Genomic DNA, 24,245 nt, shown 5'->3' on the forward strand with positions numbered 1-24,245 from the left:
GACACGACTGAAGCGACTTAGCAGTAGCAGCAGCTACAGTTCAAGTACTCAGTAATTAGGCAATACAGATATAGAACACTTCCATCATTGCAAAAAAGATCTATTGGATGGTATTGGTCTAGAGACTTTTATTAGTTCATTTATTAAAATGTATGAAATTTAATTTAAAAATTTTATAATTTAATTAAAGGCAATAACTTGGTTTTAGACTATTGGGTAGCAGTATAATAATATTTTTAGAATGAATTATGTTGAATTTTGCTACAGTAGTCGTTTTGTGTTTGTACCTGGCCCAGAGGATCCTGGATTTGGTTCCATCTTACCAAGGTAAGTTTTATTCAGATATTTGCAACAGTAAAGAAAACTTTGTAAACTAAAAAATATATACTATATCATCTTAATTGTATTTATAGGCCACCATTTGCTGAAAGCATCACTAATGAATTCAGGCAAAGAGTACCATTTTCAGTTTTTACTACTAATCCTTGCAGGTAAATATTAGTATTTTGTATTGTGGTTTTTTTAACCTTTCATTTAAAAATTAACCTATTTCTTAAAATTTGTCTCTAGATTTTGGTTGTCATGGGATAAAAAGAAACTTTCTTTTTATTTTAGGTTTCTCAAAACTTTAACAATACTTTAACTATATTTAAATAATTCACTAACATTGAATTTAGAAACTTAATAATGGATGGAGATTTTAAAATAGATATTCCGATTATGCCTCCTTTAAGAAAAGTTACAGTGGAAGAATGGAAGGATTACGCATTTGCTGTATGTGCCACGGTGACCATAGGTTCTTACTGAGGGAATGCTTTCAGTCTTGGGTTCCCTCTCTTTTCCACCTACAATTGCTCCTTCGGTGACTTTATCCAGTCCATGAGCTTTAAATATCCTCTATGTATTGACAACTCCCACGTTGATATCGCCACCTCAGACCTTCTCCCTGACTCCAGACACACACATTCAGTTACCTACACATCATCCCCGCGTGGATGTCTAATAAACAACTTCAAACCGAACTTCTGATCTTCCCCCATTAGCCCCACCCTGTCCTGTAGCTTTCCTCATTGTAGTTCTGAACACCCTTATCCAGCCATTCATTCAGGCCAATCTTCGGGGTTTCTCCTCACATGCAGGCTTTTAGGAAGTCCTTCAAATATCTGAGTTTTATTTGGTAACAGCCCATATCCTATGCAATGGTGGTCATGGCCCTGGTGACCTGGCCCCGTCTCCTCTGTGATTTCTTCTCCTCTTTTATTCCAGCGACTCCAGCCTCCTTTTGTTCTTCAGATGTGCCAGGCATGGTTTATCCTAGGGCCTCTGCTCTGCCTGCTCCCTCCGCCTGCCTCTGCGTGTCTGCATGACTCTCTCACTTCCTTCAACTCTGTGCTCAAATCAAATTTCATTTTGAGTCCTACCTGTTCTGGTCCTCCTATTAAATACTCCAGCCTTTGACCTTCCCTTCCTGCAAATGATCCCTGTTAGTCTTTTTCTTTTTGCTGTACACTTAATCATCTCTCAACATACTATTAATCTTCATGTCTGTTGTTTATCGTCTCTGAACGCCCACTCCCAGTAGAATGAACTGTATCAGTGCTGGGGTCTTTTTGTTTTGTTCACTCATCCCTAAAGTAATGCTAGACACATATAGAGAGCTCAATAAATTACTGTCATATGCATGGATGAATAGATTATGGTTGAATTTGAAGTGGGAATGTATTATAAAACATCTTGCCTTTAAAATTACGTTATATTTTTTTCTAAGGAAGTCACATTCAACTACCATTTTCATTTCAGAATTCAGTATTGTACACAAGAAATTATTGTCTTTCGTGAAGACTTAGTGAATAAAATGTGCAGAAACTGTGTCCGTTTTCCTAGTAGCAATTTGGATATTCCTAATCATGTAAGTTAAGCATCTTCTTTATTAAGGTATCTTACATGTGACTTTATATAAAATTTTAAGTCACTTAATCACTTGCCCTTTTGTTTTTTGTTTATAGTTCAAAATAATTTCAACACACTTTTGTCAGTAAGGTAATTTTTGTTCCCTAAATCAGTGTTTCTCAGTTTTCTTATTGAGGTATCCCCTAATGGACAGAAGAAAGCCCAGAACAAGCAGGAAATTTCTTTGGAGCTTCCTGTTTTGCCTTTAGAACTCACAAATCTTACATCATACTTATATATATTTAAAGAAAATGTGTTTTTAATCATGTTTTTTAAATATTTCCTATGATATGCCCACATTAGGAAGATGTGGTGTTTATTGAGATTCCCTGACATACAGCTGTCAATCACTGGTTACATGTATCCTCATTTATAAGTATGGAAATAGATCACACACAGCATTTTTAGTATGTATTTTATAACCTTCAATGTGTATATAGGTCAAGTATATATTCTTGGCATTACCCAAGCTGTGGAATTATTTTTAGATGAACAGAATTAGGAAATGAGTTTATTGTACAGCTAAAAATATAAGTGCTCCAAAATGACTCTTTGGGGAAGTAGCTTTTATAGTATTAAATGAAAACTCATAAATTTCTCCTAAAATACAGGATAATTTCATATCAGTGTTCCCAAAGCTCTGTGATTCAGTTTTCCCAAATGTTTCTCAAATTTTCTAAGTCTGTTTGGTAATCAGTAATTTGAAATTCTCTGTTGCTCTTTTAGCTTTTACAAATACACTGAAGTTTGTTTTGTGTCGTTCTTTTGTAGTTTGTAAAGACTGTCTTATCCCAAGGACACCTGACTCCTCTCCCTCTCTATGTCTGCCCAGTGTACTGGGCATATGACTATGCTCTGAGAGTGTACCCTGTGCCTGATCTACTTGTCATCGCAGACAAATATGATCCTTTTACTTTGACCAATACCGAATGCCTCTGCATAAACCCTGTAAGAATGTAGTTAACATTATGTATCATAATTTGTCAAGATTAGAGTGTTACTTCTTTAAAGTATATGTTTAATCAGTTACTGTTGGAGTAAAAACACACTATCAATGAAATAACGGAATTTGGTATAAAGAGAAAATTTTTAAACTTTCAAAAGAACGTGTGACTATAAAGTAATGTGACTTAGTCTTAAAAAAAAAAAAGGCACCATTATAAATCCAAATGCCTATTTTCCCCTTCAGAGTAATTTGCCTTGGGATTCCTTTCTGGAAATTACTTTCAGAGTATATATCCTATTCTCTGTACACATATTACTGGTACTTGTCCATTGAGGGTGATTTTTTCTTTTTTTAGAAATTGTCCAGGGCTCCAAAATCTAAGCCTGATGAATGCTGAAATTCTTACTGGGACAAACTTTAATATTTCATTTTTATGTGGAACCTTGAAATGCTTCAGAATCCTGAAGTTGCTTCTGAATTTCTGTAAAAATATAACTGACTTTTTGAACTTGGGGGTTAAATGCTGCATAAATGTTGCTATTTATATCAAGTATCTTCACTAGTGATTTTTAATATGTATGCTTCCTTGATTCTTATGAATTTTAGACTTTGATTTTTTGGTTCTTTTTTTTTTTAATCTAGGTCACTTTTAGAAACATCATCCCTTACTGCTTTTCTCACACATTTATTATGTCCAGCTTCCTCAACCACACAACTATTGACATTTTGAACCAGATAATTCTGTTTTGGGCACTGTCCTGTTCATTTCAGGGTGTTTAGCAGCATCCCTGACTTCCACCCACTAGATGCCAGTAGCAGCCCCCAGTTTTAACAATCGAAAATGTCCTCAGGTATCTGCCAAATGTCTCTAGGGGACAGAACTGACCCTGGTTGGGAACTACTGCTGTAAGGATGTGCACAATTGATTTGGTTTCATTGTTTTTGTAATTTGTGGTCTAATTTTTAAAGAATCTGTATTCATATTTCAATATTGTCATAATGAGGCTATTTCCTTATTTAAACTGAACTCTTTGTGTGTTCTCATAGTTAATGCTGCATTTGAAAACACTTTATTTCTGAATTTTTCTTCTTTTTCATCTTGTAAATGAATAAACCACCATTTTACATTATTTATACCTTTGTGGACAAGCTCAAAACTTTAAAAAAAAATAATTTTATTTACTTTTGGCTGCACCGGTTCTTTGGTGCTACATGTGGGCTTTCTCTAGTTGTGGCGAATGGGGGCTATGCTCTAGTTGCAGTGCCTGGACTTCTCATTGCAGTGGCTTCTCTTGTTGCAGAGCACAGGCTCTAGGGTGAGCGGGCTTCAGCAGCTGTGGCTACCAGGCTCTAGAGCACAGGCTCAGTGGTTGTGATGCATGGGCTTAGTTCTCCTGCAGCATGTGGGATCTTCCAGGGGCAAGGATCGAACCCACGTCTCCTGCATTAGCAGGTGGATTCTTAATCGCTGGACCACCAGAGAAGTCCCTAAAACTTGGTTTTGACATTGTTTCATCCTTTCTTGATACTTATTCCCATTAATGAATGCCTACAATAGGCCACGTTTTGAGCTAGTGCCAGGGACACAAAGATTGCAAAGATAAGAGTCTGCTTTATTTAGAGTTTACTAATGGACAGTTGTATATGTGACCCTGCTCTGTTGCTTTGAGGGGACCATGGTGGGGCATCAATCCCAGGTTTTCACTGGGGAGAAGGGCGGGAAAGATTTCTTGAACATGATGTTTTGAGTCTCTTATATGCTTACTAAGCATCATTCAGTACTGCTTATTTCTTATACTTAAGTAGACCCACTCCTAAGCATTTCTGGCCACATTTTTTAGCATGACTGTTCTGGTCAACTTTACTTTTTCCTTCTAGAGGAGATACTTTAATAGTAATATTTTTTATCTACAAAGAGTATACAGAAATTTGTCTCCTTACTTTATAGTCACATCTTGTACCTTCATCTTTAAGCCATGAGCGAGGAATCTGATTTTAAAAATAGGGGTTCTTTTTTTAAAAGTTGAGTATTCACTTATGGGCATTTTTCTCTCCAAAGGGCTCTTTTCCAAGAAGTGGATTTTCATTCAAAGTTTTTTATCCTTCCAATAAGATAGTAGAAGATAGGTAAGTGTGCCTTCAGAAACAGCTGTCTCTTGCCATAATACTGCTAAAAATCAGATGTTCTGAAGGTGTGCTGAGTTTTTAAAAAATTACTACAGTAGCTCATTGTCAATGTTCTAGGCTGAACTTATTGTGTTCATGCTGTGTGACACAGAATTGTATGTACTTGATGGCACATTTGTATGAGATACACCAAGAACTGTTTTCTGCGGGAAATCTCAGTTTGGCTGTAGGGCTGGGCTAGTTCTTTTATAGGCTGACTCGTGATGAGGTTATTATTGCAAAAGGGCAGTCTTGCCTTCCACATCTGAAAGTCCCTCAATCATGTCTGACTCTTTGAGACCCCCTGGACTATATAGTCCATGGAATTCTCCAGGCCAGAATACTGGAGGGGGTGCCCTTTCCCTTCTCCAGGGGATCTTCTAAACCCAGGGATCAATCTCAGGTCTTCAGTATTGCAGGCAGATTCTTTACCAGCTGAGCCACTCAAAACCGAGGTAATCTGCCTTAAATTGGCAGGAAAGAATTGTTGGTGTGGGGAGGTCCTGAGGAAAAAAAGAATAATTACCTGGTGGGTAGTAGTTTTCAGAGGGTGTCCTATAGACCACATGCATGAGAATCCTCTGAGGTCCATGTTAAAAGTGTTAAATTACAAGATCCCATCCCAACCTTATTAAATGTCTCTCCAGTTGTAGCACCCAGAAATGTGCATTTTTAACAGTTCCCCTTAGATGCAGGCATCCTAACATGTGATTTCTCCTTTAATTGTATTTTGTTTCCCACCAGTTAAGAAGAGTAACCAAATACCTCCAGGTTCTTGTTAGAGAATATAATCTTGACACTCAACCTTTTTTTACTTTTTGTAATTAACAAATTTATTTAAATAAAAGCACAAATACATGATAAAAATTTCAAACAATGCTTAAAAGTATAAAATAGAGAAAGAAAACATACCTCTACTTCATAACCCTGAAATCATGATTAATAGTTTCTTATATATATTTCTTGAAAAAATTTTTTTGCATTATTTTTGCTGCTCAGTATTTATGGAGGAAAAAGTCTGTTCACTTTGGGACACACTAAATTTTATTATTGGATTCGCTCATTTGACATGTATTTGATTCTTACTGCATTCCAGGCACAGCTTAGTTTTTGGAATATAACCAGCCAGATACTCATAAAGGTCACTGATATTCTAGCCTCTGTTCCATAAACTGAACATATGTTTGACTTTAGTTAACAATGAATCCTTAAAGAAATTTTTAAAATTTGGAATGCTTTTAGGTAAGGGCAAACACTCTTACCCTGTCTCAACCACTCCCTGTTGTTGACAGTGATTTTGTGACCCCAGGATTAAGCTACCTCTGAAGCATATTTTGTCTGTCTTTCAAAATAATCTTTGGCTGCACTATGCCAGATTTCAGAGTCGTAGTTCCCAAACCAGAGATCAAACCCATGACCTTGTCAGTGAACACGCAGGGTCCTAACCACTGGACCACCAGGGAATTCCGTTTTGTCCACCTTTAGATTGACTTTTACTGAACTGAGTTTTGTTGTAAATTAACAGACATATGAAACTTATTCTGCTATGAAAACCAATAGTGAGCACTTTCAACAGGTCTCAGAACAAAAGAAATCTGTGCCTGTCCCAAGCAACTGTTCATTTTCATCTTGGGAAAACTGTAAATCTGATAGACCCCTTTGCTTTCGCTGCCAGGAGCACAGCCAAGTGTGCAGCCCACCTCTACAGCAGCCGGAAGTACTAGCATAAATTTTGGCTGTGGCTCTGGCCTCATCTTCTTTGACCTGTATTTTTCTCTTACCTGAATTTCCTTCTTAACTTTTATCCTTTTATTATATCTATCTTAGCAAACCATTTAATATTCTAGAGATAGAAAAACCACAATAGGATTTAACTGATTTATTAATTATGATGGCACAGAACACTTCAGTTAAATTTCTTATAACATTTCCTGAATGACATGCAGAATTGTTTAGTGTTTTAAGTACTATATACAGACTTCTATGACAGTTCTTAATATGCTGTATGAGAAGTCACGTATGTGCCTGTCCCTCTTAAAGTTTCTAGCACAGGCCTTGACTTGAAGTTGATACTATTGTTGACATAGTTGGTCCATTTATCATCTGTGGAGTCAGATACTAAAACCCTTGACCTAATTTCCAAACTATAATTTAGTAGTGATAATTTGAGGAATTTTTTCAGTGCTAGATCGAACAAGTTGATGTATGCTTTTTTCCTTTGTTTTGAAAGAGAGACAAAATTTTTATGGTACAGTGAAATAATTTTGTGAAATAACTTATATTTATAAATAATAGTTTCTTCTAAAAAGAATTTTTTCTTAGAATATTTGTGAAATCATATTTTAGAGTTAACACAGAAATGTAGCCAAAGTGGACTGAAGTTAATCCTGTTTCAACACGTGCTTTCAAATATAGTTGTTTTATTTAAAAACATAATGTTAGTGATGTACAGGAGAAACACCCATTCTCACATAATAGTCGGTCAGAATAAAAATGGTAAAAAAAAAAAACACACAAACCTCTACAGAGGGCAATTGAACAAGATTTCTTAAGACCTCAACTGCATATACCATCTATTGCATTTCTAGAAATTTATCCTACAGGTATACTTGGGTTTATGCATAAAAGTGGGTACAGCTGTTTTTACTGTAGTTTTTATAAGAGCAAAACAAATAGTTTAAATATATACCCATTTAAAAGTTATATTCTGACTTTTCTAATTTACATTAATTTCAATAAAGGATTAGTTAAAATTATAAATATATCGTGTATTTATTACTAATTGAAAAAAGGCATAGAATAGTGTTCATGTATTCTACCACTTGTGTTTGTTTTTAAAGCCTTTACCCCTACACATGCTTATATGCGATTAGACAGTCCTTTATATATGATTAGACAGTCTTTGTAAGGAAATAACTGTTGCTTCTAGAGAACAGAAATAGAGTGAGACAGACTTATTTTCTACTGTGTCCCCTTTGGAATTTGGAGCAATGTGCATGTATTGACCTATTTTTAAAATTAAAACTAGATATTAAGAAATGTATAACTTAGCTTTCCAAGATGTTTAATTTTATAAATATTTTCTATTTTCAGCAAACTTCAAGGGTTTTGAGATTCTTAGACCATCTGAAGAAACAGAATTCATCAATCATCTGCTTATTTTATGTAATTTTGTTATTAAATTATAATAAAATTATGATAAACTTTAGAATGGCCTGTTTAAATTTCTATTTATAACTTTTTTATAAACATGATGGTATACTTTACAAAGTTTCATAGGAAAAATATTTTCTGTATAATCATAAGGAAAATATGAAAATGTGTAAAAATACATAATCTAAGTATATATTTATATATAAAAATTTAAATTTCATTATTTCTATACTAGTTATATGCTTGGGTATGAATTTGAGCAAACTCCAGGAGATAGTGAAGGAGAGGGGAGCCTGGCATGGGAGCGATTGAGCAATTCACATGCTAACTGTTCACCATAAGAGTCTTAATGATGTATTTAATAATTTCAAATTGTTTAAATTTCAAGTCATAGAATTTATTCTAATAATAGTGAAAACCATGTTTCAGGATATTACTGTGATATTCAATACATTACCTTTTGCACTGAAAATTTAAAAACATTGTTCCCACAGTTTTTACCTTTAAGAGGAGTAATATTCACTTTGAAGCAGCCCTGTTTTTCTATTTTGGGCATAACCACTCAACACCATCCCCTTATCTTTTAGTTTATGGCGGGAACTACAATGAGAGCCCAGAAATCAATCTGAGTGATAGGACATTGTTAAAGGTACAAAGAGTGTTTCAAACATAAGAATAATCTTAATATTATAGATAACTTGGAATGGAAGACCCTTCTTTCAAAGAAACTTAGCTTTGGGGGGAAGAGATACTAATAAAAAAACTAAAATGACATTGAAGGAAATTCCTCAAGAAATTTAATCTGCATATTGTGATAAGCGAATTGTGGTTAAGGATGAAGTGGCAATTTGAGATATGGTTTGAGGATGTAAATTTTCAAAATATTAGAAAAGACCTGATGTTAAAACAGCAAGATAGAGCTTTAATCTCAAGAATATTAAAGCCTGGAAATTTTGATTAAAAGTGAAATCAAGGCATAATTCCAAAAGCTACTAGATTACTTGGAAAAATTTACAATCTAGGCCTTGAAACTGGTACTGAAATAGACACTGCCAGATTGTTGGTCTAGTTTCAAGAACCATAGAGCTAAACATGAAAGATTTCTTTAGGAACACATTTAATGCCTAGAAATACAAGGTGCATTAGGGGTTAGCAAGGTGAAGAAAGATGAAGCAGAGCAGTTAACTATGAGCAGGTAAATTACCAGAATTATAATTATTAGAACAAGACAGGAATTAGAACCAGTTAGTGGTGGACATTGACTGGAAATTAAAAGGAAGCATGGATCTGAAAAATGGGGTAGCAGACAAACTATTGCAGGAGTACCCAGAGCTAATACTGTGAGGACCAACAGAGAGGTGGTGTGCTCGCCTACTTCGTGTTCAATCAGCATGGCTGACCTCACCTCAGAAATCTGGGTCTCAAGCACCGTCATGTGACGTTATGCCTTAGAGGCCAGGTAGATCACACAAGAGGGGCGTGGGTTGAGATTTCTGTGCTATGAAAAAACCCAACGCTTGGTCTCAGTGTGGAGAAACCACAGGAACTGTATCTGATGAGGTCGGAGGAAAACCTGGATAGTGTCTTGTCACTGAGGTAATGCCAATATTAAATGTTGCAGAGGCTGTCAACAAAATGAGGACAGAAAAATGATCACTGAATTTAACAACTACCAATTAATAACTACCTCAGTCAATAAATATTCTTCTATAATATCAATTCGAATGGCTGCTTAGAATCCCATTGTATGGCTCTACACAAATCTGCTCAACCAGTCCCACTGTTGAATTCTTAGATTCTTCCCAAACCTTTAGAATCATAATAGTGCCTTGAGCATGTTTTTAGAATTGGAATTTCTGCATTAAAAAAAGGATGCACATTCTAAAGGCTTTTGACATAGATACCAAACTACTTTCTAGAAAAATTTTAATATAAATTCTACCACCCCAAGGAAATAGAGTAATTTTTTTTAAAGAAAGCCTTTTGCATTTTTATAGGTGATATGTGGTATCTTATATTTGCATTTTTATTATTAACAAAGTAATGTTTGCTGATGATTGGTTATTTATGAATAAGCTGCGCATAACTCACACCAAGTGAGAGTTGTAAATAGGGTAAATTGGTGAAATATCTAGACGAGTGAAATGTTGATTTAGCAAAGTGAATAAAGCAGAAAAACTTACGATAGAATCACAGTTTGTGACTGCTGGGTGGTGCATTAGCTGTGTGGCTTTGGTGAGGTAACTTTTCAGGTCTCATCTGTGAATTGAGGATCAGGTCTACCTTGAAGGGTTCTGAACAACGAATAACGTACCTAACGCTGGAAATTACAATTATTAAGATGCTTATTCTGCAGAGGTAACTGCACCATGGCACAGGAATCTAAAGAACGTAGGATGTTGGTCTGAAGAAACTAAGGCTATTTCTGTCATTTCCATCATCCCTGTTCCCGCCGCTCCTCCTGGGTGTTGGCGGTGTCACTATGGCAACGAGCACGCGCCGCACAGGCTCAGTTCTGAAGCGGTTACAGACCTCCGCCGCCTCTCTCCGCAGACTACCGATTTCACCGCTCATCCCACCCACTAGATCTCAGATCCATCTCCCTTGGCCTCCGCGCAAGGAGCCGAAGGGCAGCATGGCCAAGGCGGCAGCCTCTTCGCCGCTAGAAGACTTGGATCTGAGTGGAGAGGAGGTCCAGCGGCTCACCTCCGCCTTCCAGGACCCGGAGTTCCGGCGAATGTTCTCCGAGTACGCCGAGGAGCTCACAGACCCTGAGAACCGGCGGCGCTATGAGGAGGAGATCACGGCGCTGGAGCGTGAGCGCGGAGTGGAGGTGCGGTTCGTGCACCCGGAGCCGGGCCACGTATTGCGCACCAGCCTGGACGGGACCCGGCGCTGCTTCGTGAACGTGTGCAGCAACACGCTGGTGGGCGCGCCCAGCAGCCAGCCCGGCTCTGGGGGCGCGGTGTCCGGCAGCCAGTGGTCCCTGCCCTACAGCCTGGCCCCCGGCCGCGAGTACGCGAGGGGGCGCGGCACCCGCTACACTGTCTACGACGTGGTCTTCCACCCAGACGCGATCGCGCTGGCCCGGCGCCACGAGCGCTTCCGCCAGATGCTGGACGCCACGGCCCTGGAGGCCGTGGAGAAGCAGTTCGGCGTGAAGTTGGACAGGAGGAACGCCAAGACCCTGAAGATCAAATACAAGGGGACCCCGGACGCCGCCGTGCTGCGCACGCCCCTGCCCGGAGGCGCGCCGGCCCGGCCCGAAGTGGAGCCGGAGAGCTCTTTCCCCGATTTCCCCTACCCCTACGGATACCCGGCGGCCGGCGTGAGCTCTGCGGTCCCCCGGCCCCAGGAGCCCTCCCCTCCCGAGGCCGTCCGGCAGCCCGCCCCCACCGAGCCTCGCTGCAGCGTGGTGCAGCGCCACCACGTGGACCTCCAAGATTACCGCTGCTCCCGGGACTCGGTGCCCGGCACCGTACCCCAAGAGCTGGTGGTTACCATCGAGTTGCCGTTGCTGCGATCGGCCGAGCAGGCGGCGCTGGAGGTGACGGGGAAGCTGCTATGCCTTGACTCAAGGAAGCCCGACTACCGTTTGCGACTCTCGCTCCCGTACCCAGTGGATGACAGCCGCGGCAAGGCAGAGTTCAACAAGGCCCGGCGGCAGCTGGTGGTCACGCTTCCCGTGGCGCCGACCGCCTCGCGCCCGGAGCCCGCCGCGTCCCCGGAAGAGGCACCCGACCCGCCAGGAACTGACGGCGCGGCTTGCGCTTCCGCTCCCCGGGGGGAGGCGGGCCCGGCTGGGATTTGTGCTGGAGACGCAAGCTCAGGTCCCAGCCGCACCCGGGCTGCAGACGCCGGGATCACCACACTGGACGCCGCCGGGAAGGAGCGCGTCGCAGAATCCGAGGAGCGGGATTTCGGCGGGCAAGAGATATCAACCACGGGGACCGAGGAGGAGCCGCCTCCCGGAGCCGGGAACTCACCTGGGGACCGTGGCGGAGGCGCTCTTAGTACTTCCTGCGGGGACCTTGACGCGGGCCTTTCTGTAGGGAGCCCGAGCGTGCGCCCGACCCTCGGCGTGGAGGCGCGCGAGACCCGGGAAGGCACCGGCAGGGAGCCAGCTCATCGAGCGATGGGTGGTCCCGGGACCGACCGCGGGGAAGCGTTGTGTCCGCCTTTGCAGTGTAGTCAGGATGAAGAATCCCTGACTCTGCTTATTCAAGTGCCTTGGATCCTGCCTCAAAGTCTTCAAGGGGAAGTGAACCCCCTCTGGTACAAACTGTCTTTCTCTACCCAAGACTTAGTTTATTATTCCTTCTTTTTGCAATTTACTCCAGAGAATAAACTGAGTACCAAAGAACCAGTGGTTAGCATTTCTTCCAACAATGCAGTGATAGACCTGGCCAAGTCTCCAGAATGCCATGGATACTGGAGAGAGTGGTATTACGGTTTAAACAACTGTTGTTTGGAGGTAACAGTTCTTTCTTGAGTCTTAATGTTTGACATTCTATTCCACTTATCACAGTCATCCTCACAGTTTATCCTGAACAAAGGGTTTTCCATTATAACTTCTCTGCTGACGACTTGAAGTTGATAACCCTTGATGAAAGACGTCAGTACACGTTAAACGCATAATTGGGAAAAACAACAACAACGAAGAAAATTTAACGCATACTCTCTGGTAGATGGGTTGCAAGTCTTCAAAGTTACCCTCAATGCATGAATGGATTCTCAGGGATCCGTAGACCTCTAAAATTGTATACACAAAGTTGAGGGTTTTCTTCTGGGGAGAAGGACTATAATAACTTTAGTCATATTCTCAAAGGGGTTTGTGACACAAATAGGGAAGAGACATTCTATCATAGCGTTATTTTCAGTTATAAATAGCTTTTCCCAACCTTAGAAAGTAAATAATAGTTTACTTCCAGAGAGCAAAAGTAACTCGGCCTGTGCCAATTTTTCTGTGGGAAAACCAACTCAGACCCAGGGCTGAATCTAAATACCTTGCGTCCTCTGCCATACGGTACAGCTTAATTTACTCTCTGATGTTGGTGGGATTGACCTCTAGTGGTCTTTATATTACACTGAAATGGCTTCTTTTGGCATCAGTTTTAATCTCTTCCCTACTAGCATTTGGCATAATGGCTGTCATTTAACAAAGGGTAATATAATCCTTTGTTAGTACCGACATCAGCTCCATCTCTTTCAGTCAAAAACTGAGGGTGAATCTTAGGTTTACCTAGAATATGATTTTGTAGTTACTACCAGGATCTTGAGAGTCAATTCAGTACTCCAGAACTATTGGCAAATACTGGGGGAGGTGGGTGGGGAGAGAACCTACTTAAAATTTGAAGTTCTATAGAAATTTTACACTCGTAAGTCAACAATTAATTGGTATTTTTATTGAGGTTTGTATCAATGTTACATGTAATTTTTTTTGCTCTTATAAGATCTTCAAGGGTTAAATTCCCTAACTCAGAACACTAGTTGCACAGATTATATATTAAAATTTAAGCTTTGGGCCTTGGGGTTTATTTAACCTGCCAGAAATTTTTACTTCTGTTTTTCTAGAAATTTACTAGTAAGTTAAATTTTTATATTTATGAGGTGTATCTTGTATGAGAAGTGGTTAATTGAAACCCTCCAAAAACGGTAAAATAAATAGGCAGGGCTAGGTAAGATACTTTGTGAGAAAATAAAATATGAAATTGACTGTCTGTTTATGTCATTAGAAAGGGGAAATTTAGGAAAGGGCAGTCTTTTTCCTGTAATTGTTTTAGTAAATGAGAAAATAACTCACAAGGTGGGAAGAAAGCTTTAATGGACAACATTTGAGAGAACACTAAAGAATTTATTTTAATTTGATTTTCTAGTATCTGAATGTTATTTTAGCAAAGAAACTAGACCAAAATGGGATTAGGGCAACTGTGTTTTATATTTTTGAAGCCTGAAATAGATTTATAATTATAATTACTTCATTAATCATCACATTTGCTGAGGCTGATGGAACCATAACGTTCAATTTTTTTCCTTTAAATTTTACTGGCCCAGCTGTATTAAAGTAAAAAAAAAAAGTTAAAAAAAAAATCACAACAATATTTTGTGAGTAGACATATATAATGATTACATTATTATATGCATTATATGAAAATATTATAAAGAGACTGATTTGTGGCTGTCACAGTCAGAATTTGTTACTTTACACACAAGTACAAAATACATTTCTGTAAACCTTAAGTCTTCACTGGGAATTTTCATAGAGCTTTAGGACCTCTGAATTTATTATCTTCTATAGTAAAATTAGTCATTAGATGGAGAAGGCAAGTTTATGCAAATCCTTTCTATTTTAATCATAACCATTTCCATTATAAATGTTACTTTTCTGAGGTAATTGAACTGTCTCGTGTAGTTTTTGCAGTTAATGTGTAAGTCTTTTGCAGAGACATGAACCTTAGAAATGCTTTGCGGGGGAGGGTTGTTTGTACCCTACAGTATTATTCTCTCGCCTACATCTTCAGATAATACAAGGCAAATTATTTCAAATGTACATTTTTTCTTTCACCAAAGCTCACTTTTGTTTGGTAGGTGTTCCCAGGTTATGTTTAATAGAAGGGAATTCGAAACATCACTTTCTGATTCCCCTCCCCACCATGACCCCAGTTTGGACCAAATAATGCATTTGTGTGTATTTGTAATTAATTTGTTTATATTGTAGTATAGAGGAAAAATTTTTATTTGGGGCAATGGTGAACTGATTTGAAGAATTTAAAATATAGTTATTCCCTCAAAGACCTAACCATATACCTATATTCACTTGACATACTTGAATAGGAACAAATTGCTTTGTCTTTGGGATTCCCTGCAAAAGTGATTTTTGTATACCCTATAGTTTGGTAATCTACCACCTTCCTTTTTTTAATTTTTAAAAAATTTTATTAAGTATAGTCGATTTACAATGTTATGTTTCCTCATTTTTTTTTTAGATTAGTTGACTTATAGTGTTTCCTCATTCTCACATACAGTTATATGCTAGTGTTGCAATGGATTATTACAGTGCTTGAAAATAGAATATAATTCTCTTAAATAAAATATTATACTTGGCCCTTACCTAGCCAAGAACTAAAAGGCAAATTGGTCATACAAAATTTGAATGCATCCTGTCTTGTCTATCTTTAGCTGACTCATTAGGAAGTGTTCTAAAATTGAATTACATTTTATAGTTTGAACTACATTTAAAACCAGAGGTGATGTTATTCTTACAAAATACTGAGGGGGTGGGGAAGGAAGATATGATTTGTAAGTAGGATTATCTGGAGGGAAAGCATACCTCAGATTTATACAGACCTAGACAAGGAACTATGACTTTATTTTAGGATCTTCTCCTATATATGTGTGTACTCTTGCTATTCTTTTTGCTCTGTACAATACTGTTTTCTTTGGCCAAAACAGCATAGGAAGAACATGAAATAAACATTTTAAAAGTGAAGACCTGAACTGTGTGAGAATTGTTATGAGCGATTTTAGATACAGTTCTGTCAAGTATGACCAATAAAGTAGAATACTTTTTCTCTTTTTATTTTAGGAAAGGTTATTTGTCAATGAAGACAATGTTAATGAGTTTCTTGAAGAGGTCCTGAGCCCGCCATTCAAACAGACATTACCCGTGACTCCACCATTAATTGAAGTTCTTCAGGTTACTGATAGTAAGGTTGAAATACATGCAAAGGTAAGGATTTGGGTAGGCTTTATAGAGTAGTGATTTGGGGCAAGGTTGAAGCCTGACAAATCACTTAATTCTTGATTTTTTTATATCATAACTTTAAATGCACATAATGGGTGGGAAGAGTGATGTTAAGAATACAGACATTTTTTTGATGTGTATTTTACTATTAAACATCTACGATTCATTTTCACTTATGTTATCTCATTTAATCCCCAAATAACTGTTCAGTGAGGAATAGAGAGAAACTAACATTTGGGAAATGTATTAGTCCAGGGACTAACAACTCTTTTTGATTCTCAAACCACCGGAACTATATATGTTATATATGGTTTGTTCGTTCTTTCTAATTTAAGTTTGGTTATAGTCTTTTATATTAGACTTAAATAATTTAGTAACTAGCACAGTTGACCTATATGTGAACTGGGTGAGAAAGAGGTTCTGAAGAATCACAGAAATACAGGAAAATTCAAGAATGCCCTTTTTAAATTTTTTGGCTGCTTCTGGAGGCCTGAAGGATCTTAGTTTCCTAATCAGGGATTGACCCCAGGTCCTTGGAAGTGAGAGGGTGGAGTCCTAACCAGTGAACCAAGAATGCCCTTAGAAGAAGGACTGTTACTGGGCTTTATAGGCCGTGTTAAAAGATTTGTAGGCCAGGATTGTTTTATCCTGAAGGAGATGAAGAGTCAGTGAAAGGATTTAATTAGAGAATCAATACCAGGTCTGCACTGTTAAAAAATGACTGGCAGCATTTGGAGACTGACTTTGAAGGGGAAGCCAGGAAACGGATTTGCAAGTCTACCGGGTTACTCCTTCACAACTTAAAAGTTTCCAGAGGGTATAATTTACTTTTCTGTTTGTTTCAATGAATTATTAATTTGCTGTTTCTCTTAACATAGTTGCAAGAATGCAGTAACTCTGAGCAGCTTCATGAAAAAGAAGAAAGAGTCCATGAAGGAAGTCCAACAGAAAAAGAAAATATAGAACATGCTACCACTTCAACAACGGACTCTGATTCATCTGCAGCAGTCACAGTACTAGAAGCAGACGGTTGTGGTTCAGTCGCATGCTTGCAACAAGGGGCTCTTGATGTTTCTCAAAAGCTGTTTGCAAAGTCTCAGCAACCTAAGTCAGAAAAGGAATGTGAATTTATAAAAGACAAAAGTGCTGTTTATGCAAATGAAAGAAAAGATAACTTAAAAGAACCAGTAATAACTGAAGAGAAAGAATTGGATGGAAACCACCCATCTTCGTTACTGAACAAAACTGCAGTTCACAATACACCTGGTTTTGACCACATAAAGGAAACCAATATGCAGGATGGTAGTGTGCAGATCATTAAAGATCATGTGACTCACTGCTCATTCAGTTTTCAGAATTCTTTGCTTTATGACTTGGATTAATTCTGTATCATTTTTTAGAGGCTGAGTAAAAACTTTTGGACATGAAACAGATTGTTTACTATCTTAAAACCAAAAGTATTCAAAAAAGTATAAAATTAAAATTTGTATTTTTATTCTTATGGGGAAACTGAAGGTATATTTTGTGTTTATGTATACACAGAGAGTTTATGTCAATACAAAGCTTCCTTAATTATGGAAATAAGTTTTGTGATTCCTCTGTTGTATGTTTTTTCTAATGGAGAGTTAAATGTTTAGTGTCAATACGACCTGTTTATAGTCTTATTTTTGGCTTTTGTTTGCTATTACTTTAATAAAGTTTCAAAATATTGTGTCACAAAAAGTAATTCTCAAGAATGTAATGAACTAAAAGCACACACAATAGAGTGTGTGTGTTGGGGGAAGGAGAATCTCAAAACTATGTGTTTATAAGTCTCACTAAATAGGATTTATTCAGTATTTATGCTTGTCATAGAGATTCTGAAAGAACTTTATTAACCAATGTTAAATGATCCAAACAATACAAATACACTGACATTTAGCATTTTTGCTTCAACTCTGTATCTTACTCTTCTCATATGTAAGTCACCATATAAATGTGTGGGTATATACATATATATAAATAAAGGTTATTAATGACTTTGAAAACTCAAATTTTAAAATAATTTTTTGGAAATTAGTAAAACATTCCTTGGTTTTATAAAATTAGTTTACAAGTTTTAGAACAAGACAATTTAAGAAAATCTGAGAATTTACTCCAATAGGAAAATTGTCTTCCTTAAGTATTACATGAAGACAACATAAGCTAGTGTTTTCTAATCAGTTTCTTTTATAATACCTAAAAGAGGGCAGCAGATGTTTCTGATAGTTGCTAAATTATGAGTTTTGTGGAATATTTTATATAAGGCCAGGAGAAAATCGCAATAGTTTCTTTTTTCTCTCACAAAAAGTTTTAGGACAACACAAAAAACAATATAGAAAGGAAAATATTTGTTGATCTAATTGCTGACCCCAAGACCATGAGCTGATGATGTATTTCTGTTCCAAAATCAGCTACTAACTCAAACCTCTAGCCTTACCTTAGTCCAGGAAACGACCTAATTTCTTTAGTCTTTTTGAACTAGGGAGGTCAGGTCAGAGCACCAAAAACTGAACACCACCTGGCAGTTCATCCTGATATACACTTTATCTCCTGTAAAACCTGGACCCAACTGGGCTGCAGGCAGTATAAAGGAACTCATAAAACAGAACTATTTGCGCCATTATAGATGACCATATACATTTTTCAACCATGACAGGAATTATTTGATTCAGTAATAATTTTGTGACTGTTCATTAGGGTACACAGTCTTTAGGCTGAAATGACTATTTGCGGTATCAACACAGAAATTAGTCTCTGAGTATACTTTTGGTTGAATGCAATTATGTATGTTAAGGAAAACATGTTAAATATGGAATAAATTTTAAGCCTGTTTCTTGTTTTAAAAAGTGCGATTTCCAGTAAAATAAAGCTGGCTCTAGAACATGTTTCACTTTGGCAGGACTGAACTTTGTTTCATTTCTGGCTGTATTTCACTTACACAGCAGCTTTTTATTGCTCATTATCTCTACGTGGCTAATTTGAAAGTCAGTTTCCTCCAAAGGGAATTTACTGTCAAGAGCTGGGTTTTATTTCAAACTTACTTATACAATGTAGAAATAAAATGTAATGCTAATTTTAAACCTTCAAGAGTGTCTTTAGTGGACTTTGATGTAAAATTATTCTGAAAAACGATTAGGAACCTTTTTATGCAAAAACAAGTATTTTATTTTGGCAGCACTAAAAGAAAAAAAAAAAAATCACTGTATTTCTACATTGAGGTGAAAAGTGTTTAAACTTTCTTATCAGTCAAATACATTCCAAAAGAAAGTGTGTTCTATGCAGGTTCCAGAGCACAGGCAATTCTTAACACAATAATACAGGAATCTTTAATACTGAAAATAACTCTGTTCTGACAGGGTGTTTAACAAACATAATTTTCGAATTATAAAACCACTGAAGCAACCTCTTCCTAGTTACTGTGTCAAGAGTGAAGCTGGGCTTGTTACATTAATACTCTTAATTTCACTGTAATACTTTTTACTGATATGACAATTTTAAATAAATTTTGCTGTACTTAAAATAAGTCTTGAAAGTGGAAAAGTGTACAAAGTTCCAGATAAAAAGATTAATAGATGCAAATAAAGTTTCCCCTCTTCTATCAATTAAGTGATTACCTCTAGCAGATACACACTGAACTTTAAAACGCAATTCTCAAAATGAAAACTTGCGTTTTAAATCTTAATCAGACATAAAAGGAAAAGATGACTATATTTGGACAACTTTTACAAGAATTTTGTTGTTGTATTAAAGCAGAAACCAGTTCCTAAACCTTTTTATTCAATTGTATATCCTATTTGGACAAATATCAAAAATAGAAGACTGTCACTACTTTTGCTTTTGTAATTGTGATTTTTTTTTTTTTTTTTACTGCAGCCTTCTATAACTTTTACAGAGTTCATGGTCCCTAATATCTCCCCACCCTCCATTTTTCCTAGGTGGGGAAAGGGCTGTCATAAACTTCTCACTAATAGTTAGAGTTTCTGGAAACAGGTACTGTTTGTTATTATTTAAGAGTGACTCAAGTTGGGCACTCTGGGTGGCTGGTCTACAAGTTTTTTGGTGATGCATACCACAGTCTCCAGCATGAAAAATCCTAGGAACTTGAGGAACCAGCACTTTCCAGAATTTTGGAAGACAAGATACAGTCAAATATTGAAGGGTCCAGTCCCAGTTATAATCATCGTAAGTACAGAAAGTGTCTGTGCACTCAATCAGCTTTTGATAGGCTTCCCGGGTCAGGGCCAGACCCATATTGTGCTCTGTGGATTTCCACGTTTTCACATCTACCTTGTCAGCCACGTCATAGAAATTTCGAATGACAGTATAGGTCCCCAGGGAGAGAACATCACACTCGGGGCACTCTAGCTGCTTTAATTTCCACATCTTTTTGAAGACATGGTAAAAGTCTGGGGCTAAGTAGTGATCCTCCTCTAGGAAAAGTATGAGGCCAGCATAGTCTCGAAGGACTTTGACCCTTTCCCATACAAAATGCAGCTTCCACCACCAGTGGTGTTTGGTTTGGGAGAACTTGGCCTCTCTATAATGGCCGAAGGAGTCGGGATATTCAGCATTAATACATCCCATCCGCAAAGCTGCATTCTTCTCCACGTCTCTGGGGCAATCTCTGGGGTCAGTGCCCGGGAACTCGTTAGGGTACAACTGAATGCTGAAAGGAAAGAACACCTGCAGAACTGGACAGAAATCCACCCCAGCAATCAGCTGATTGATTTCGGTCGACCAGAAGTCATGGCTAAAGATGACGAGGATGTCGTCGATTCCCTGGGCTTTTCGAAGTGAGTCCAGCAGCAGTTTGAGGTATTCGGGCCGGTTGTGCACCTGGACCACCAGCGCCAGCTCTCGGGGGGTCCAGGACCCGGCCTTATCTACATTCCTCAGCGTCTGGTCAAAGTTCAGCTGGTACACTAGGGACCGGTACCGCAGCGTCAGATTGTCCACCTCGGGCTGCGGGGCCGCGGCGACCAGCGGAACCGCCGACTCGTTGGAGCCCCGGCGGATGCCCACCGACACGGCGGGATGGTCCCCGGCCCGGGCGCCCGCACCCCGCGCGGGGTCGGCGTCCAGCAGCGGCGGGGCGAGGGCCTCGTTCTTCCTTTGTCGCCCATTGCTGCTCCAGAGGACGAAGCCGCAGGCGGCCACCACGAGCGTCAAGATCAGCACCTTCCGCTTATAGATGCGGAACCTCATGGTCTCCGGGGCCGGGAGCGCGGGCAGGCGGGCGGGCGGGCGCGGAAAGGAGCTAGCGGCCCCGGCGGGAAGGGGCGGGCGGGCGGCAACCGTGGCGGTGGCCTGCAGTAGTCGGAACTGGCCCCCGCAGCTGCCCTCGCTAACTCATCCCGGGCCCCGGGGGTCCCGGGACCCGCAGGTTTTCAGCTCCCCCGCGCCGCCCGGGCTCCACACATCTTCACCTGGCAACTGCAGCTCGGGCAGCGGCCCCGCCGCTAGGAGCAGCGGCACGGCGTCGCTTCGGTCCTCTCCATCCAGCACCGGTCCGGGAAGAAGCCCGACGCGGCCCCGCTGTACCTCGACTCCGTTACCTGCGCCTCCAGCGGCCCTGCGTCCTCCGCGCTCTCATCTCTATTCGGCCCCGGACATCCCGGAACGAGAAACACAACCTCGCCTGGCCTCACTCCGGCGGCGACTGTCCTGACAAGCAGCGACTGGCCCGCCGAGCACCGCGGCCCTGGGACCCACACCCCTCCGGCCCGCCCCTAGCCGTCGGTTGGCGCTTCCCGGACACGTCCGGAGACGCCCGGCCGTCGCTGCCCGCCACCTATTGGTCCGCGGCACTGCCGCTCAAGCTCAGTTCCTACTTCCGCCACGTCCCTCCCTTTCCTGTGAGGCGCGAGACGAGCGAGGCAGGAACGTGGACGTCGGGTCTCTCGGTAAGCCAGCTGCTGGGTCGTAGCGGTCACGGCGGCGCCTCCAGTGCTCAGGATTCGAGGCTGGGCCGGGCCGGGCCTGGTGAGCCCTGTTAGGAGAGGGAGGGCGAGGCCCGCCGCCTTGGTTAGTGGATTTCCAGAATTCACTTTTCCCTTCCGGAAAGGGCGCGCGCATGGCGGCTGCTGGGCCTGGCGGCACTCAGTAAGGACACGTCAGCCTTTAGCGCTTTTACGGGTGACGGTGCTTTGAAGGCAAAAGTGAAACTAGGCAGATGCAGTCCTCGAAGGGACTGAGCGGGCCGTGGCGGTGGCTCTACACCGCGCTCCGAGCCAGGCATGCCCGGGAGCTAGAACATGGAGGGAAAGGGTGCGCCGAGAGTCGAAAATAAACTCTAGCCTCGGCCCTCTCTCTGCCAGAGAAAATAAGGTATCACACCACTACGCTTTAGTTGTTGGGCAACCACGATAAATTAAGCCCCAAAGGATCCCACTTTGTACGCGGGACTGACCGTACTGGGCGTCCCTGTGCTGCTCCTCTTGCTGTTTTTCAGTGAGTCTCATTTTGTAAATCTAAGCATTCCAAAAAGTTGTGCACTTACTCATACGAAAATGAGTACTTGGTGGATTTATACGTTGCTGTTTCAAGTGTTCTAACGTTTGCTCCCGTGTTTTACAACAGTTTGCACCGCGAAGACACCTCTGCTGCAAAGATGGTCAATGTACCTAAAACCCGAAGGACTTTCTGTAAGAAGTGTGGAAAGCATCAGCCTCACAAAGTGACCCAGTATAAGAAGGGCAAAGATTCCCTGTATGCCCAGGGAAAGAGGCGCTATGATCGGAAGCAGAGTGGCTACGGTGGGCAGACCAAGCCAATTTTCCGGAAGAAGGCTAAAACCACAAAGAAGATCGTGCTGAGACTTGAATGCGTTGAGCCCAACTGCAGATCCAAGAGGATGCTGGCCATTAAGAGGTGCAAGCACTTTGAACTCGGAGGAGATAAGAAGAGAAAGGGCCAAGTGATCCAGTTCTAAGCTTTGAGATTCTTTGTTCTTATGTTTTGAGAGGAAAATGTTGAAGTTACAGAAAAATTGCCTGAAGGAGAATAAATACAGTGATACTCATACGAAAATCTTTTGTATGTTTTACATTAGTTGCATGCCTAATACGGTTCTAAATTAAAATAATGGTAAATTATTTGTGGGTTCATCCTCTTCTCAAATTCATTTAAATTTCGTTCCACAAGAACTGGCATTTTATATTTATATATAAAGAAGATAGGAGTCCCACCTCAAGTTTTCTAACTAGGTTATGGAGATAAATCATAAGGGAAAAACTGATGGTTTACTTTTTCAGGTCAATTTCAAATATATATTTATGTTGGGTGAATTCATAATTATGATGAGCTGCTGGGAAAGTTCTTAATCAGATTTTGAAAAAAAGTAAATGACAAGTGCTCAGCCATTAAAAAGAATGAAATAATCCCGTTTGCAATAACATGGGTGGACTTGGAGATTATCATACTAAGTGAAGTAAGAGAAAGACATGACATGGCTAAAAGATGAATTAATTTAAAATTTTACAAAACAGATTGAGAACAAATTTCTGATGGGGGGAAGGGATAGAGTGGGAATTGGGGATTGACGTACACACTGCTATATTTAAAACAGACAACCAACAAGGACCTACTGTATAGCACAAGGAATGCTGTTCAATACTCGACCTAAATGAGAAAATAATTTGAAAAATACATCTGTGTATAACTGAATCACTTTGCTGTATGCCTGAAACTAACACAATATTATTTGTGCTATGCTCCAATATGAAATTTTAAAAGTGAAGGGGATAAGCTAGACCTGTGTATAGTGGACTGAGTGAAACAGGATCCAAGTTGAAAAAATTAAAAACTCAGAATTCCCTCATGGTCCAGTGGTTTGGACTCGGTGCTTTCATTGTTAACATTGGTTCAATCCCTGGTTGGGGAGTTAATATCCTACAATGGCTGCCAAAAAAAACCCCCTGACTTTTCTGCAAGTGTACACTGCAGCAGGGACTACTAGCCACAAATAGCTACTTACATTAATGCAGTGCCTCACTTACATTACTACATTTATTCCTCAATAGCCACATGTGGCTAATGACCACCCTACTGGACAAGAGACAGAACAAACAATTCCATCAGTTTTTTGGACAGTACCTTTTTAGACCTCAGTCTTGAATGTAAGGTAGGAGTTGATAATGGACTTCTAACTACAAAAAGTTGTGAAGCTTGTGAAAAAAGCATGAGTTCATGACAACATAAATTCTTGTTTGAACCCTTTTAAGCATATTCGGGGTGGGGGGGGTACTCAAATGTTATAAATTGACT

General features: G+C 39.9%; 4 protein-coding genes across 6 annotated transcripts in view; 3 read left to right on the forward strand and 1 right to left on the reverse strand.

Annotated features, from left to right (window-relative positions):
* POLE2 (DNA polymerase epsilon 2, accessory subunit) overlaps positions 1-8,270 on the forward strand; it is a 29,769-nt gene extending 21,499 nt beyond the window's left edge. For both annotated transcript variants that reach the window (XM_040226788.1, XM_040226789.1), the window contains exons 14-19: positions 268-327; positions 414-491; positions 1,801-1,909; positions 2,722-2,898; positions 4,956-5,023; positions 8,156-8,270. In XM_040226788.1, the coding sequence (XP_040082722.1) occupies positions 268-327; positions 414-491; positions 1,801-1,909; positions 2,722-2,898; positions 4,956-5,023; positions 8,156-8,174 (511 nt within the window). In that variant the 3' untranslated portion in view covers positions 8,175-8,270. The remainder of the gene's footprint in view (positions 1-267; positions 328-413; positions 492-1,800; positions 1,910-2,721; positions 2,899-4,955; positions 5,024-8,155) is intronic.
* DNAAF2 (dynein axonemal assembly factor 2) lies at positions 8,270-18,870 on the forward strand. Its single transcript, XM_040226787.1, has 3 exons — positions 8,270-12,689; positions 15,801-15,944; positions 16,838-18,870. The coding sequence occupies exons 1-3, from the start codon at positions 10,698-10,700 to the stop codon at positions 17,339-17,341; spliced, it is 2,640 nt and encodes an 879-aa protein (XP_040082721.1). The 5' UTR covers positions 8,270-10,697; the 3' UTR covers positions 17,342-18,870.
* A 251-nt stretch (positions 18,871-19,121) lies between these two features.
* MGAT2 (alpha-1,6-mannosyl-glycoprotein 2-beta-N-acetylglucosaminyltransferase) lies at positions 19,122-21,703 on the reverse strand. The gene has a single exon (XM_040226793.1). The coding sequence runs from the start codon at positions 21,183-21,185 to the stop codon at positions 19,845-19,847; it is 1,341 nt and encodes a 446-aa protein (XP_040082727.1). The 5' UTR covers positions 21,186-21,703; the 3' UTR covers positions 19,122-19,844.
* An 85-nt stretch (positions 21,704-21,788) lies between these two features.
* Positions 21,789-23,074, forward strand: RPL36AL (ribosomal protein L36a like). 2 transcript variants are annotated; one of them, XM_040226803.1, is made up of 2 exons: positions 21,789-21,883; positions 22,560-23,074. In XM_040226803.1, the coding sequence occupies exon 2, from the start codon at positions 22,591-22,593 to the stop codon at positions 22,909-22,911; it is 321 nt and encodes a 106-aa protein (XP_040082737.1). In that variant the 5' UTR covers positions 21,789-21,883; positions 22,560-22,590; the 3' UTR covers positions 22,912-23,074. The 2 variants fall into 2 exon arrangements, with proteins under 2 accessions (XP_040082737.1, XP_040082738.1); XM_040226804.1 differs by having other exon boundaries at positions 21,833-21,962.
* Positions 23,075-24,245: the final 1,171 nt, after the last annotated feature.

This window comes from Oryx dammah, unplaced genomic scaffold, assembly GCF_014754425.2.
Source record: "Oryx dammah isolate SB20612 unplaced genomic scaffold, SCBI_Odam_1.1 HiC_scaffold_26, whole genome shotgun sequence".
NCBI lineage: Eukaryota > Metazoa > Chordata > Mammalia > Artiodactyla > Bovidae > Oryx > Oryx dammah.

What these genes read in the sequence shown, in the direction of transcription:
- MGAT2 (XM_040226793.1), bottom strand. Translation starts at nt 21,185, where the DNA reads ATGAGGTTCCGCATCTATAAGCGGAAGGTGCTGATCTTGACGCTCGTG.
- RPL36AL (XM_040226803.1), top strand. Translation starts at nt 22,591, where the DNA reads ATGGTCAATGTACCTAAAACCCGAAGGACTTTCTGTAAGAAGTGTGGA.
- DNAAF2 (XM_040226787.1), top strand. Translation starts at nt 10,698, where the DNA reads ATGGCAACGAGCACGCGCCGCACAGGCTCAGTTCTGAAGCGGTTACAG. An exon ending in TAAACAACTGTTGTTTGGAG is followed by an intron (nt 12,690 to 15,800) that starts GTAACAGTTCTT and finishes TTTTTATTTTAG; the next exon opens with GAAAGGTTATTTGTCAATGA. An exon ending in AGGTTGAAATACATGCAAAG is followed by an intron (nt 15,945 to 16,837) that starts GTAAGGATTTGG and finishes CTCTTAACATAG; the next exon opens with TTGCAAGAATGCAGTAACTC.